This window comes from Prunus dulcis, chromosome 2, assembly GCF_902201215.1.
Source record: "Prunus dulcis chromosome 2, ALMONDv2, whole genome shotgun sequence".
NCBI lineage: Eukaryota > Viridiplantae > Streptophyta > Magnoliopsida > Rosales > Rosaceae > Prunus > Prunus dulcis.
The window spans coordinates 5,850,671-5,866,135 of NC_047651.1; the positions used below are offsets into that span (position 1 = coordinate 5,850,671).

Sequence of the window (15,465 nt, forward strand, 5' to 3'; positions counted from 1 at the left end):
TATATATTTGGGACCGTAATGCTTGAATTTTTCGTGTCATGTAGGCAACATATGATCCACATCAAGACTGCTTATCCAAAATTTAGAAAGAGAACAAAGTGGCTGCAGGATAAGCACAATAGCACTTTCATTCAATGGCTAAGCTTCAAGGTATATGTTGTTGAATAACATATTTCTCTTTTAATTTTCTTCTTATTTCTATGTTAGATTGAATTAAGATTTGATTAATTTGCAGGTTCAAAGTAAACTTGAGGAAGACAATAATGGCGTATCAGAAAATTTAAGGTGGCTAGCAGCTGGTCCAAACATGGCAGTGCCATTATATAGGAGCTATCTTATTAAAGGTATTAAATTCAATATCAAGGCACAAGATGATGTGCGGACAACTCAAAATAGTGGAGTTTATTTACTTGCAAAAACCATAAAAGTTGCTAGTGCCAAGGATAAAAACCCAATTCTCTCAAATATGGGTTTCTATGGTGTCATTCAAGAAATTTGGAACCTTGACTACCAAAAGTTTACAATCCTAGTCTTTAGGTGTGATTGGATAGATAGTTTTGGTCTTGTAGTCGACGAACTTTGATTTACCCTTGTAGATTTAAGTAAAATTGGACATAGGAATGACCAATTTGTTTTGGCTTCTCAAGTCAAACAAATATTTTTTGTTGACGACCCGATGCATCGTGGTTGGTCGGTAGTTTTATCAATGCCTAATATAGAATATAATGATGTTATTGGTGATGAAGTCTTAGGTGATGTGATAATTGAGTGTGAGCCATTTACTAGAGGGATGCCAAATGTTGACACATTTGATGAACTGGTGGGTGAGTTAGGTGGTCAAAATATTCGAGATGGGTGTGAAGATATATATATGGATTGAATGATGCTTATGTAATTGGCAGTGTATGACATTCATTTTATAATATATTGTAATGTGATTTCTTCACTTTCATTATACGGGTTTTGGCCACAAAACAATCAGTGCAAAAAATACTGGATCCAGATTACATCATTATATTCTGCATAAAAAACGACGTCTGTTCAAATAAAACACGACGTTATGTTTAACCATTTATTCAGCATATTTACCGACGTCTTAAAGCAACGTAACAATGAAGAACCACGGCGCTATTGTGAAGCAATTATTCAGGATATCACGTCGGGGAAGGATTAAGAACCGCCATGTAATTCTAAATAACACGACTCCAATCCCATAATACCGACGTCTAAAAAATGAGATAAATTATCTGAACATTAATTTGGAACCGACGTGGTTTAATAAATGCGTCGTAAATAATGACGTTGTTTAGAAGTTCAACGTCGTCTACATTAATAAGTACGTCGTGAGTAATGAATACATATAAATACAACGTCGACTATATAAATTCCACCGACGTTGTTTCGCATTTCAACGTCAACTACATAAATACATACGTCGTAAATAATGACACTGACAACTATATCCACGTCATCTTTTTTAGAAAAATCGAAGTGGAAAACTTATTTCACGACGGTCTTTTGTAAATAAGAGACGTAGTATTTTTCATTAACGTCGTCTTCTCATGTATTTAAAGATGTCATATTTTTTATTGTCGTGAAAATTATATTTAACGGCGTATTGTTTTAGTTATCGTCGTTGTATGTCTATATTGCGGCCTTGTTCTTCTAATATGTGTCATATTTTTCCTTTTTAACGACGGTGATTTGTTTTTGTTGGTCGCCTATTCTCATCCTCGACTATTTTTTAAAACTTATGAAGACTAAACACGTCTGTTTTTATTTGTTTTCGACGTTGTTTTATTTAACAACGTCTAATATTTATCGTCGTTGTTTGTTTCTGAAAATAGGACGTAAAAATTTTGTAATACGACTCTCATATATTCGTAACCGACGTTGTTTGTTATTTCAACGTCTAGTCTATAAATACATACGTCGTAAATAATGACACTGACAACTATTTCCACGTCATCTTTTATAGAAAAATCGAAGTGGAAAATGTATTATACGACGGCTGTTTTTATATAGTCGACGTAGTAGGAATCAATAACGTCGTCTTCTAATGTTCTTAAAGACGTCATTTTTTTGTTGTCGTGAAAATTATATTTAACGGCGTGTTCTTTTAAGTTTCGTCGTTGTATGTCTATCTTGCGGCCTTGTTCTGTTAATATGTGTCATATTTTTCCTTTTTAACGACGGTTTTTTTAGAGAGTTGGTCGTCTATTCTCATCCTCGACTGCTTTTTTAGATCTTTTTGCAGTACAAAGACGTCGTTTTGTATTTGTTGATGACGTTGTATATTTTAACAACGACGGTGATTTAGCGTCGTGGTTTATGAGGGAAAAGATGACGGTGGATTCCACGACCACTGAAAATCTTAATACACGACGGTGATTTACCGTCGTCTTTTTGTTTTTTTGTAGTAGTGCAACTTGTGAAAAATTAGCAATAAGGGTACAATAATTTTATATTTATAGGTGATAGTTGTACAAAAATTGGGAAGGGGTAGTAATTTTAGTTAAAATTATGAAATGGGTGTCATTTTAAACTATTTCAAAAAAAAATTTCACTAAACTCAACCCAAAAAAAAAAAAAAAAAGAGAATTTATCTTGCCTGTCCTCTCTCTAGAATGCTAGGTATGATGAATATGGCTTTTTATTTTAAAAAAAAATCTTTTTAATTCTTTTAGTTTTAGTAACGATTGTGATGAAAATTATACTTAAAAAATAGTAAAAGATAACAGTGAACAAAGCCAAACAATCCAAATAGTAATATAAACCCAAATATTAAATTGCACTGAAATTTCGTACCTGGAGGCAACTGAGGAATGGGATCAGGCAGAGAGAAAGGTTCAGGCTCTGGATCAGGCAAAAATCAAAGCTTTTTACTCTGAAGGCGCTCACGAAGGCCAAATACGTTGGGGCAATTCCTTCAAATTGTACACATGTTTTCTTTGAGAAGCAAAGCTCTAGTAATAAGGAAGTTGGTCAAGGTCGTGACAGGGATGATTGATGGTGTGAAATGGATGCTATTTCTTATGGCAAGGCCAACTCTATAAATGAAATTTGCTATCCCTTCAAATTGTACACATGTTTTCTTTTTGAGGAATCAAACAGTATTCTGATGACATTATTTACAATGAGGAATTTGGAATTAGTTTCTAGTATAAATTGTTTGGTTGGTCATTAAAAATATTAATTTCTTGTGTTAAGAAAATTACACTTTATATGGAATGGTGGGGTTGGGGAAAAGAAAGAACTCTGCAAATAATAACACACATAACACAAGTCACGTAGATATTATGTTGAAGTTTTGAAGAAGCTCATCTATACAAGAGGGAGGCTTTACAATTGAAATTGGAAAATCTGTACAAACCAAATACGTAAATTTGCAAATAGGATAGAAGAAGTCTGCTACTTAAATCAAGTGAAATCGAAACCAAGGGCATCGATCTGGATCTGGAGGCTTTGCTGCTATAGCTGATTACATAAAGTAACAAATTAATTAATACTTGAGTGGAGGACAGGCTTGAGTGGAAGAATTAACTAATCGTTTATCCTTGTGTTCACTGCAATTAGATCCTTTTGAAATTGCGTTATTATTCAAAAGCTTTTGCGTCCAACTTTGCGTATACAGACGACCCCATCCCCATGTGAGGCCACCGAAAGACTATTGTGTTTTACCTACACAATATTATATTGCATCCCCATGAAAAGCTATTCTGTTGTATTGTACCTACACAATATTATATTGCATCCCCATGTGAAGTTTTCAGAAGTTGCCCCACAAACAAAAGAAGGAACAGTCCTTGAAAGAGAGTTTTCCAAGGCCAAGATTACAAGTTCATGTTATTTACAATCTCAAAAAGCTTCCATACAAGTTGTGCTAGCCTAGCTACTTGCAAAATCTTGGAATATTTTACTTCATCCAAATCCCTTGCAGTCTGTCTGCAGAGAAGAGAAAAGATGGCTTTGATCGGAGAGGCTCTTATCTCTGCTTCCGTCCAGGTGTTGTGTGACAGAATTACTTCAAGCGAGTTCGTCGACTTATTTCGGCAGAAGAAACTGGACGAACCACTCCTCATGAACTTGAAGACGACACTGTTGACTTTGTTCGTGGTGCTCAATGATGCAGAGGAGAAGCAACTTGTGAACCCTGCTGTGAGAGAGTGGCTTAACGAGCTCAAGCATGCTGTCTTTGATGCAGAGGACTTACTGGATGAGATCGACACTGAAGCTTTGCGATGCAAGCTGGGAGGTGAGGATCAAACCCACAAATTAACCAATAAGGTGTGGAACTTACTCCCTTCTTCTCGTAATCATTTTTATCAAAGCATGAATGTTAAGATACAAGAGTTGTTGCAAAGATTAGAAAACTTCGTACAACAGAAAATTGCTCTTGGCCTGGGAGAAGTTGCTAGGAGGAAGGTTTCACATAGAACTCCAACAACTTCCTTGGTTCATGAACCTTGTGTATATGGTAGAGATGAAGTCCAAGAAAATTTATCAAAAGTGTTGCTATCTGATGATGCAAGCAAGGATGATGTGTCTGTCCTCACCATTGTTGGAATGGGTGGGGTTGGCAAGACAACCCTTGCTCGAATGCTTTACAACAACAATAAGGTGAAAGGGCATTTTACACTTCAAGCTTGGGCTTGTGTTTCAGAAGACTATAATGCTTTTAGAATAACTAAAACTATTCTTGAGTCAGTCACTTCAAAGCCTTGTAATACGACGGATCTGAATTTGCTTCAAGTTGAATTAAGAGAGCAGTTGAGGGGAAAGAAATTTTTATTTGTGTTGGATGATCTATGGAATGAAAATTATGGTGATTGGGAGCGCCTCCAAACTCCTTTTAATTCAGGGGCCAGGGGAAGTAAAGTCATTATAACAACACGGAACAAAAATGTAGCATCTTTAATGAAAAATGTTCCCATTCAATTCTTGGAACCATTGTCGCATGAAGATTGCTGGTTGTTACTTGCGAAACATGCGTTTGGAAATGTAAACTGTAGTGAACATCCAAGCTTGGAAGAAATCGGCATGAAAATTGCACGCAAGTGCAAAGGGTTGCCTTTAGCTGCACAAACACTTGGGGGTTTGTTACGTTGCAATATAGATTCTGAGGAGTGGAATAGAATACTAAATAGTAATATTTGGTACCTACCCTATGGTACAACTGACATTCTTCCGGCTCTATGGTTGAGTTATCATTATCTCCCCGCTCAATTAAAACGATGCTTTGTTTATTGTTCAGTTTTTCCAAAGGATTATGAGTTTAAAAAGGAAGATGTAGTTCAATTATGGATGGCAGAAGGCTTAGTTACTCAAGTTGATAATGGGATGATTATGGAATCAATGGCTAGAAAATACTTTGATGAGCTATTATCTCGGTCACTGTTTCAAAAGTCAAGAGAACTCAGTTTCACAATGCATGACCTCATTCATGACTTGGCTATGTTCATCTCTAAGGGGTTTTGCCTTAGGCTGGAAGGGGTGGAATCGCGTGAAGTTAAAAGAGCTCATCATTTGTCATATGCTAGGGGAGAATTTGATGCTGCTCCAAGATTTGAACCATTATATGAGGCTAAATGTTTGCGGACCTTCCTACCTACCTCTTTAAATCCATATAGCTCTTATGAAAGATTTTCTGTAAGTAAAAAAGTTCTACAAGATTTGTTGCCATCACTAAGATGTTTACGGGTGTTATCATTGTCACGTTATCAAAATGTTACTGTGTTACCTGATTCTATTGCAAACCTCATTCACTTGCGCTACTTGGATCTTTCCCATACCGCAATTAAAAGGTTACCTGGGGTACTTTGCAATCTCTACAACTTGCAGACATTACTATTGTCAAATTGTTCCTCACTTCGTGAATTGCCTGCAGACATTAGAAAATTGATTAATTTACAGAAATTGACATTGGGCGGTTGTAGTTCTCTTAATAAATTGCCTACAGGCATGAAGGAGTTGACTAATTTGCATCATCTTGATGTCAGTGGAACTAAAATTGAAGAGATGCCGGTGCAAATGGGTAGATTGAAAAGTTTGAGAACATTGACTGCATTTGTTGTGGGCAAATCTACTGGGTTCGGCATAAGAGAACTGAGGGAGTTCCCACAACTTCGAGGAAAACTATCAATTTTGAAGCTACAAAATGTAGTTGATGCGAGGGATGCACTGCACGCCAATATGAAGCACAAGAAAGATCTCAAGGAGTTAAAGTTTTCATGGGGTGCGGAGGATGCTGATGATTCCCAAAAGGAGAAAGATGTACTCGACAAGCTCCAGCCTTGCGTGAATTTGGAGAAATTAACCATCAAATTCTATGGTGGAACCAATTTTCCGAATTGGTTAGGAGACTCGTCTTTTTCTAACATACAAGTCATGCATCTCAGTGACTGTAGTTATTGTTGGTCGCTCCCACCAGTTGGACGGCTACCGGCACTCAAACAGCTCTGTATAAGAAGAATGAAGTTTGTGAAGACGATTGGCGTTGAATTCTATGGCAGAAATGGAGCTTATCTGACTCAGCCATTTCGATCTCTGGAGAAGCTAGAGTTTTGGGAGATGCCGGAGTGGGAGGAATGGGTACCAAGTGGAAGTGCAAGTGGAGGTGAATATGGTCCAGACTTTCCTCGTCTCCAGGAGTTGATTCTAAACCAGTGTCCGAAGCTTAGAGGAAGTTTGCCTTGTGAGCTGCCTTGCTTAAAGAATCTTACGGTGTATGGGTGTGAGGTTTTACATGATAGAAGGGCCACTACCACAACTACCAATAGTCTTAACTATAAATCTCTTGAAGAATTGGATATACGTGGTGGATGCCAAACTCTGTTATCATTATTAGAGACAAAGCTCCTGCCCAACTGCAATCGTCTTCAACGTTTGACTCTTTGGAATTGTCCAACGCTGTCATCGTTTCCCAAAGATGGCCTACCCACTACATTGACATTACTTTATATAAACAATTGTAGGAAATTAGAATTCCCACCTCATGAGATGTTGGCCAAATTAACATCGCTTGACAATTTGTGCATTCAAAATAGCTGTGATTCAATGAGGTCCTTCCCGTTGGGCATTTTTCCCAAATTGACGACGCTTGGAATTCATGATTGTGAGAATCTGGAATCTTTTTCCTTGATTGAAGAAGAAGGAGCTGTTGAGAATCTCAGCCATCTCAATTCCTTGCAAGTCTATAACTGTCCAAAAATGGTGTGTTTTCACGAGGGAGAATTGCCCACTCCCAACCTGAGTTGCTTTCTAGTCTGTGGTTGCAAGAATTTGAAGTCATTGCCCGAACGCCTTCACACCCTCACTGCCCTTCGATCTTTGTCGATATGGAATCTTCCGAATCTGGAGTCATTTGCAGAAGATGGGGGTTTGCCTCCCAACCTCCGATCTTTTAGCATTGGGAATTGTAAGAGACTGAGGGCTTCATCAGTGGGAGAGTACTGGGGTTTGCAAGCACTTGACTCCCTTGAGATCGGTGGAAGTGACCATGTCTTGGAGACGTTGCTGCTCCCTACCACTCTTCACACTCTCCGCATCTATTCTCTATCAACTCTGAAATCTTTGGACGGAAAGGGTCTTGGACACCTCACTTCTCTTCAAGGGCTACACATTGACAGCTGTCCCAGTCTGGAATTCCTGCCAGGAGAGGAACTTCAACACCTCACTTCTCTTCAAACTCTAATTATTAGTTCGTGTGACAGTCTCCAATGCCTGCCAGAAGAGGGTTTGCCGCCATCTCTTTCTCATCTGAGTATCCGCCGGTGTCCTGCCCTGGAGAAAAGGTATAAGAATAAGACGGGACAAGATTGGGCCAAGATATCTCACATTCCTTGCATCAAGATAGGCAACGAAGTGATCATATAATATGAGCTATTCCATATTTCACGCTCAACCCTCAACTCTCAAATCAAAGTCAGGTGAGGTATGTGCCTTCTCTTACTTTAAAAAACTGCTTCTCTTCCAAAAACCCAAATACATGTTGGACATTGCCCAAATTTGATCTCCAAATTCCTAATTATTTCACGCTTTTTGTTATTTTGTTGCTTAGTAAATTATGGTTGCTGGTCACAAATTATATCCTACTTGGAGTATCAAATGCTGAATAATTAGCAGTCTTTTTGCAGGACGACATACCTTCTCTTGGCCCTTGGGGAGCTTTTCAAAATTTGCAAGGTTTCTTTATGTGGCATTTCCAGAGGAGGGTCACAGGGCGGAGAAACAGAAAAGATTTACCTGGAATATCTCATACATTCCTGCATATAGGCATCAAATGTACACCATTTTTAGGTACTTTTATATGAAAAAAAAATGTATTTGAGTCTCATTTGCGCTAGTTTAAATCAAATTTAATGCCTATGGATAGTCTGTTAATAGGTTCATGCCATGAATTAATCTTTGGAGTTTCCCAGGTACTGCAGGTTTGTTATTAATTTTGTGGCCTGATATTCGTCGTATCAATAGGTTGTCTTATGTTGAGGAGAGAGATCGATCAGCAATTACAAAATTGTTAGTGAATTTAGCTTGTTTATCATCTCTCTCCTTTTGTTTGTTAAGTTTTGTTGTTCTAGATTAAACCCTTGTCCCCACATTTCACAGCAACTCTATGTTATTCCACTCTGTTTAGATTTCATTTATGTTGTGATTCGACTGCTGCTGTATTTTAGATTTCCTTCATGTAATGCTAGGATGTTTAATCTCTGATCTGTGGTGGTAGTTCAGTAGTCTAGCTAATCCAATAGATAACTTGTCCCCTGTTTTGTATTGTTTTTATTTCTCTGGTAATGAAAGCACGTTTCTTATAAATAAATAAAAAATATTTCATTGATATTCATTGCTTATTTTGAACTGCAGAAGCCTACTTTTGCCAGAGTCAGTAGATGCCAGAATGAAGTCATTGCCTAAACACATTGGCACCCTCACAGCCTTCGACATTTTGGGATATATGATCTTCAAAATCTTGTGTCATTTGCCTCCCAAGCTGCAATATTTTCATATTTTAAATTGTGACAGACTGAGCCCTTTGGTGGGAGATTACTGGGGTTTGCAAGGACTTGGTGGCAATATCTTGTGGACGTTTCTCAAGGAACAGCTGCTCAATACCACTCTTCGCACTCTATATATTATGGCCTGTCAGTCTATAATTCCTGCCAGGAGAGGAACTTGAACGCCTCTCTTCACTGCAAAGGCTACATATTTGTGGGTGTGACAATATCCAATTCCTGCCAGAAGAGCGTTTGCTGCCATCTCTTTCTTATCTGTGCATCGACCATTGTTTTGCCATGTAGAAAAGGTATCTCACATTCCTTGCGTCAAGATAGGTGAAGAAGTGATCATAGGATATGAGCTCTCTCTCCCTCTCGCTCACATACAAAGTACTTAAACACTCAATCTGATATCTATTATTATTTTGCTCAGTAAATTTTGTTTAAATTTGCTTTATTTCTCATTGCGCTTGTTCTGCTTATCACAACTTATATCCTATTTAAATCTCAAATGCTGAATAATTAGCAGTCTTTTCGCAGGACAACATATCTTCTCTTGGAGAGATATTCATTTGCAAGGTTTCTTTATGTGTCATTTCCAGAGGAGGGTTTACTATTTAATAGAAAGGTTCACCTGGAATATCTCAACTGACACATTCCCAAATACAGGCATTGAATGCACAACATTTTGAGGTACTATTTTTGCAATAAAAATGTACTTGAGTCTCATTTGAGCTAGTTTAAATTGTATTCAATGTCTATGGATAACCTGTGAGCTTAAGTAGTAAGATAAAACTCACAGTATATTATTAGGGTTTAGGGTTCAACAGGTGAGCTTTAGTTGTACTTTCCTAGGTACTGCATGTATATTATCTTAGTATCAACAGGTGGTCTTATGTGGACGAGAGAGAACATTGAGGAATTACAAAATCTTCTTAGTGAATTAAGCTTGTTTCAGCTCTGTTTGTCATCCCTCACATTTTCTTTGTTAAGCCTTGATTTTTTATTAGACATAAGAAAAAATGCTTTTATAAGACAGGAGATGAATGCTTTTATATGTTGATGTCATAGTCAGTCTTCAACCACACTCTGTTTTTAGAATTCATTTATGTTACTAGTGGAGTGCTGCTGTATTTTATATTTCGTTCCTGTAATGTTTGGATGTTTAGCTTGAGTAGTCTAGCTTATCCAGTAGATAACTTGTCCCCTGTTTTGTAATGTTTTTGTTTCCTCTAATGAAAGCAGGTTTTACTTATCTTGAACTGCAGAAGCCTACTTTTTGACATAGGTGGCATGGCACAAACTCGCATCCGCATTTCCTTCCCCATTGGCATGCTGTCTCATCTTTTCTGTTCTGTTACCAGCTTGAAGCTTGTGTAGATATGTTATGCTCTTGTAATTCTGATCACAAACATCGCTTGACAAATGGAAAGTCACAATTAGATCTTTCAGGTGATCTGGAGGTTTACTTTCTAACATTTGTTTTCGTTTCATTCTTTTGCCTCATCATAACTGTTTAATAACAGCGATGTGTTGTTGGGGTGGGGGTTGGGGGGCGGGGACAACAATACAGAATTTAAAATTTCTGATAATCAATAGTAGTTTGCATATATCAGGCTGGGACCTGTATGACTGTATTATCTAATTAATTATTTCTCTTATTGTTAAAAGGAGTTAGCCACACAAAATAAAAAAGGAGGCCTCTTATTTCATACAATTTTTCTAAAGTGATCATTCATCCGTTTCTTTTTCAACAATGGAGGAATGTATACTAATCGTCTGGTCCGTCTGCTGCATCACTCCCTAGTAGCTTCATCTCCTGTCCTTTGCTTTAGAATGTATTATCACCAAAATTATAAAGTATACTCCTGTTACAATTAATTTGTTGATTCTAATTTGGACTTGTAGGAACAGGCCAAACATGTTCATACGTGGCATTGCTCAAGTCATCATCATTTGGGACAGAGAATCAGCCTTCAAATGTCTGCTGAGTCAATGATCCTTTCTAGATATCTCAAGTGTAATGGAAATTGATGAGTTATAAAGGATTTGTAAACATTTTCTACTGGAGGCTAGAAATGCTTCTCATAAGTGGCTGTGTTGCAATTATTTTGTAGGATCAAAGACTCTGCAAAGAGGTAAGAAAGTCATCATCAAGTAACTTTGCTCTTTAAACTTTTATTTTTATTTTTAAATATCAGTAATAACTGGGAAAGCTTGCATCTCCTTAAATTGCTCATTCTGACATCTTTTATAGTTTGTCGATCTTGGGCAAGTGGAGAGAGAGGCGTCAAGTGATACACAACAACCATTTTCTGTGAGCTAATTTGATAATGATAAATGGTATGCTTTCTTGTCTTAAGCTGTGTGTTCTGCAATTATTTGAAACAAAGAGTGCCGCGCTTCAAGTTCGAGAAAAACAGGTATTTTAGTATTTTATTCTTGAGAAATTTGTTTTATGTAGAAACTTGAACATGTAAATGAGAGAAAAATAAAAATTTATAAAATATATTATATATTGTATATGCTGTTAATGAGTTAATATGGTGCTTGCAACTAGTTGGAAATTTGAGTTGTAACTATGATCAAATAAAGATGAAAGATAAAATAAAATTGAGAGCATCTTCCTCTCCCCTGCTTTGCTCATCCCTTGTTCTTCCACTTCGGCCCCACTATTACACCATTTTTTCAGCCACAATTATAATAGCTCCATGAGCATTAAGTCCTTTTCAAATTCTGCTGACATTCAAAATTGGAATCTGCTGGTGATATATGATAGCGTTAACATATTGTACCATTTTGGCCAGTGTACGCAATATTATTGCATCCAACTTTGCATATTAACATCAGTGGCCACAGTTACACGATTTGAGTGCACAGAAAGGTTTCAAAAGTTGTCCCACAAAGAACAGTCGTTCAAAGTGAAAGAGAGTTTTCAAAGCTTAATTACAAGTTCATGTTATTTACAATATCAAAAAGCTTTCATACTTGCTTACAAACCTGTATTTCCAAGTTCTGCAACCTTGGAATATCACTTCATCCAAATCCCCTTCCAAAGCAGGCAAAAATGGCAGCAGCTTTGATCGGAGAGGCTCTCATCTCTGCTTCTATCGAGGTGTTGTGTGACAGAGTTACTTCAGCCGAGTTCATCGACTTATTTCGGCAGAAGAAACTCGATGAACCACTCCTCATGAACCTGAAGGCGACACTGTTGGTTTTGTTCGCGGTGCTCAATGATGCAGAGGAGAAGGAAATTGTGAACCCTGCTGTGAGAGAGTGGCTTAACGAGCTCAAGCATGCTTTCTTTGATGCAGAGGACTTACTTGATGAGATTGACACTGAAGCTTTGCGATGCAAGCTGGAAGGTGAGGATCAAACCCACAATAATTAACCAAAAAGGATCTTTTTGATTGTTTGAAAGGAGGGTCTTTGATGATTTGAAAGGAGAGGGTTGCTTCATTTCTGTTGGATGCTTGATTAAATCTTATCTGGACTTGAACGAGGATTAGGTTAGCTGTATAATTCGTGGTAAATGCCTTTTTCTAAGGTTCATTTAGACTCGTATTACGATTAATTTGTTGTTTCTAATTTGGACTTGTAGGAACAGACCAAATATGAACAGACCAAATATGTTCACACGTGGCATCACTCAAGTCATCATCATTTCCGACAGAAAATCAGCCTTCAACTGTCTGCTGAGTCAATGAACCTTTCTAGATATATCAAGTGCAATGGAAATTCATGAGTTACATAGAGATTTGTAAACATTTTGAAGATTGCAACACCTGCAAGTGAGATGGGTGGTGACGAAATCAGAGCTGATCTTGAAGCCTCTGATGCCCCGGTTATTGCAAGTTGCACCTGAGAACATGTTTTTTTGGGGTAAAAAACTGACAACATGTTCGGAGCTGGCAATTCAATCAGTGATGAACTTAAGAAGCAAAGCTCCAGTAAGGAAATTGGTCGAGGTCGCCACAGGGATGATTGATGGTGAAATGGATACTATTTCTTATTGCAGACTGTTCTCAAAGCTCTTGTTGGCAAATGCAAGAAATGGAGTATTTTGATTGGAAGGAGAGATAATGACATGTCTTGACAATTCTAGAACAGCCCATTTGAGTTCTTTTGTCAGGCTGCATCATTCAATCCCAGCAAATATCCGGTTTCTGCTAAACAGTCACTTATGGCAAGGCCAACTCTGCTAAACAATTACATTTTTTCTTTTTGAGGAATTTAACTTTGTCATCAAATCAAACAGTATTCTAATGCATTATGGTAGCACTGCACGCTTTTGTTGTAACAAATTATGGATTGAGTTTCTTTTATGCTTTGTTTAGATTAAAAATATCAGTTTCCTGTGTTAATAACATTACAGTTTTATGGAATGGTTTATCTGGTTTTTCTGGAAAAAAAAATATTTAGAGAAATTTTCAGTATAGCTTGTCCTTTAGATTAATTTCTCTTCTGTAGGGTGTTAAAGTTTGATCTGTTTTTTTGTTTTGTGTTTTTTTTTTTTTGGTAAATAAGTTTGATCTATTTAAATTGAATAGGGTGTGCATGAGACATTTTTCTTGGAATAATTGTAACACCCCGACCCCGAATTTTTCCAAATTTAACCCTTATTTAATTATTTAATTATTTAAGGGTATTTTAGTCATATTTTTAACCGGAGAGAGTTTGGGACCGTGACTTGTATTTTTGGATAGGTCGTCTGAGACGAGTTCATAGACACGTAGTGGGCTCGAATCGGAGTTGTAACGAGAGAGATATGGTCAAAAGAAATCCAGTGGCACAACCGTAAATATTTTGAAATGGGATGTTTTTATAAAAATCAGATTTTTCCCTCTCTCTCTCTCTCCCCTGCGCAGAAACAGCCCCCCCTCGGGTTACTGTTTACAGCGGCGGTTTTTGGGCCGCCGCCGCCGCATCCGGCCACCACTCGGGGTGGCACCGGTCCCCAAAGAACCGTGCCGTCTTCCTCTTCCCATCCCGACCGGTCTCAGCCCTTGCACCTACCGGAGCTGGCCGGAATCAGGCGAAAACCGATCGGTTTTCACCCGATTTTCAGACCCTCCGTTCTCCTTCGTTTCTCGGTCAAATCGTTCGAGTAAGGTATGGATTCTCACCTATTTTTCGTGCTCTAGCTGATGGTTGGATAGGATTTCGTTAATTTTGAGCCTAGGATAGCTGATCTTCGATTTGAAATTCTGCCGATTTTGGGAGCTTGTTTTCGGCCACTTCCGGTCACTTTTTGAGGTAGGCCCGAGAACAAAAGTGACTCCAAATAGGGTGTTATACCTAGGGTAGAAGTCTTGGCCCGAGATGTTGAGATTTTTCGGCGAAGCTTTATCGCTTTGGACACCCACACGCTGCCCGCGCGTGTGGCAGCGCGTGGGCACTGTAGCAGAGGGGTATTATTGTCCCAATGCGATCTCCTGGTTGTCACGAGTACGTAGGATTTTGCGGATCTCAATTCGGACGTCGTTTGACTACCGAACGGAGAATCGCATATCGTGCGTTATCCGGGTTTGATAGGTTGGGACCGTTGGATGGACCCAAATTTAATATATGTTAATCTAGGTAATTCTAGGATCGTGTAGGAATTCACGGATTGTGAATCGGAGCTCCGGATGTTCCGATTAACAATTTTAAAGTTTATATTTTATATAAACCGTTAGATCGTGCGATCCCGAGCGATCCGACCGTCCGATCTAAACCAAACTTGCAGGACAAGTGTCCTATACCTTATAGAACTCATAGGAACTTTCGGATCGGAGTTTGGAGGTCGTGGTCCCCGTGGGCCCGTTTGACCAGGGTTAGGGTAGTTTGACCCTGGGTTGACCATGAGTCTCCCGGAGTAATCTCACCTTCTTAGGGGGATTATCTGGTGCTAGACTATGGTTGGGATTTACACAATATTAGAATTACTATTAAGTAATTAGATATGGTTGTACACGAGTACAAAAGAGTCTAGAATGTCAGTTCGGAGTGCTATACGCACTACCTTAGGTATCTCCCCGGATTTTGGGATTTACTATAAGCACCACCAAGTGAAAGTTAGGTCCCGCGTGGCGTAGGTTATCCGGCGTTGGGACAGACCCCATACGTGGCGTTGGTTGTACCGGCGTATGGGGAGATATTGTGATATTGTGTTGAGGTCGCACGTGGCGTAGGTTATCCGGCGTGTCGACAGGCCCCATACGTGGCGTTGGTTGTACCGGCGTATGGGGAGATTTGTGATATGATGTTGAGGTCCCGCGTGGCGTAGGTTATCCGGCGTTGGGACAGGCCCCATACGTGGCGTTGGTTGTACCGGCGTATGGGGAGTTATGTGATATGATGTGCAGGTCTCACGTGGCGTAGGTTATCCGGCGTGTTGACAGGCCCCATACGTGGCGTTGGTTGTACCGGCGTATGGGGAGATTATGTGAATTACAGAGAGATGAAATGAGGTATCGCCTAAGTATGGAAC

At 38.7% G+C, this 15,465-nt stretch overlaps 3 protein-coding genes across 21 annotated transcripts in view; all 3 read left to right on the top strand.

Moving 5' to 3' along the window:
* LOC117618004 overlaps positions 1–3,654 on the top strand; it is a 4,152-nt gene extending 498 nt beyond the window's left edge. Inside the window, exon 2 of the mRNA XM_034347639.1 lies at positions 3,577–3,654. Within this exon, the coding sequence (XP_034203530.1) occupies positions 3,577–3,654 (78 nt within the window). The remainder of the gene's footprint in view (positions 1–3,576) is intronic.
* Positions 3,655–3,709: 55 nt separating this feature from the next.
* On the top strand, positions 3,710–7,762 carry LOC117618005 (putative disease resistance RPP13-like protein 1). Its single transcript, XM_034347640.1, has 3 exons — positions 3,710–4,287; positions 4,387–7,630; positions 7,713–7,762. Exons 1-3 carry the CDS (start codon positions 3,844–3,846, stop codon positions 7,760–7,762), a joined length of 3,738 nt encoding a protein of 1,245 aa, XP_034203531.1. The 5' UTR covers positions 3,710–3,843.
* A 51-nt stretch (positions 7,763–7,813) lies between these two features.
* Positions 7,814–13,270, top strand: LOC117617779 (putative disease resistance RPP13-like protein 1). Of its 19 annotated transcripts, XR_004584411.1 has the most exons (9): positions 8,223–8,298; positions 8,863–9,383; positions 9,523–9,686; positions 10,262–10,445; positions 10,665–10,775; positions 10,902–11,131; positions 11,251–11,336; positions 12,055–12,358; positions 12,595–13,269. XR_004584411.1 is itself a non-coding variant. In XM_034347332.1 (3 exons), exons 1-3 carry the CDS (start codon positions 11,950–11,952, stop codon positions 12,979–12,981), a joined length of 546 nt encoding a protein of 181 aa, XP_034203223.1. In that variant the 5' UTR covers positions 11,577–11,949; the 3' UTR covers positions 12,982–13,270. The 19 variants fall into 19 exon arrangements, 3 of the variants coding, with proteins under 3 accessions (XP_034203223.1, XP_034203224.1, XP_034203225.1); XR_004584408.1 differs by having other exon boundaries at positions 10,665–11,131; positions 12,595–13,270; XR_004584409.1 differs by lacking the exon at positions 10,665–10,775 and having other exon boundaries at positions 10,239–10,445.
* The last annotated feature ends 2,195 nt before the right edge of the window (positions 13,271–15,465 follow it).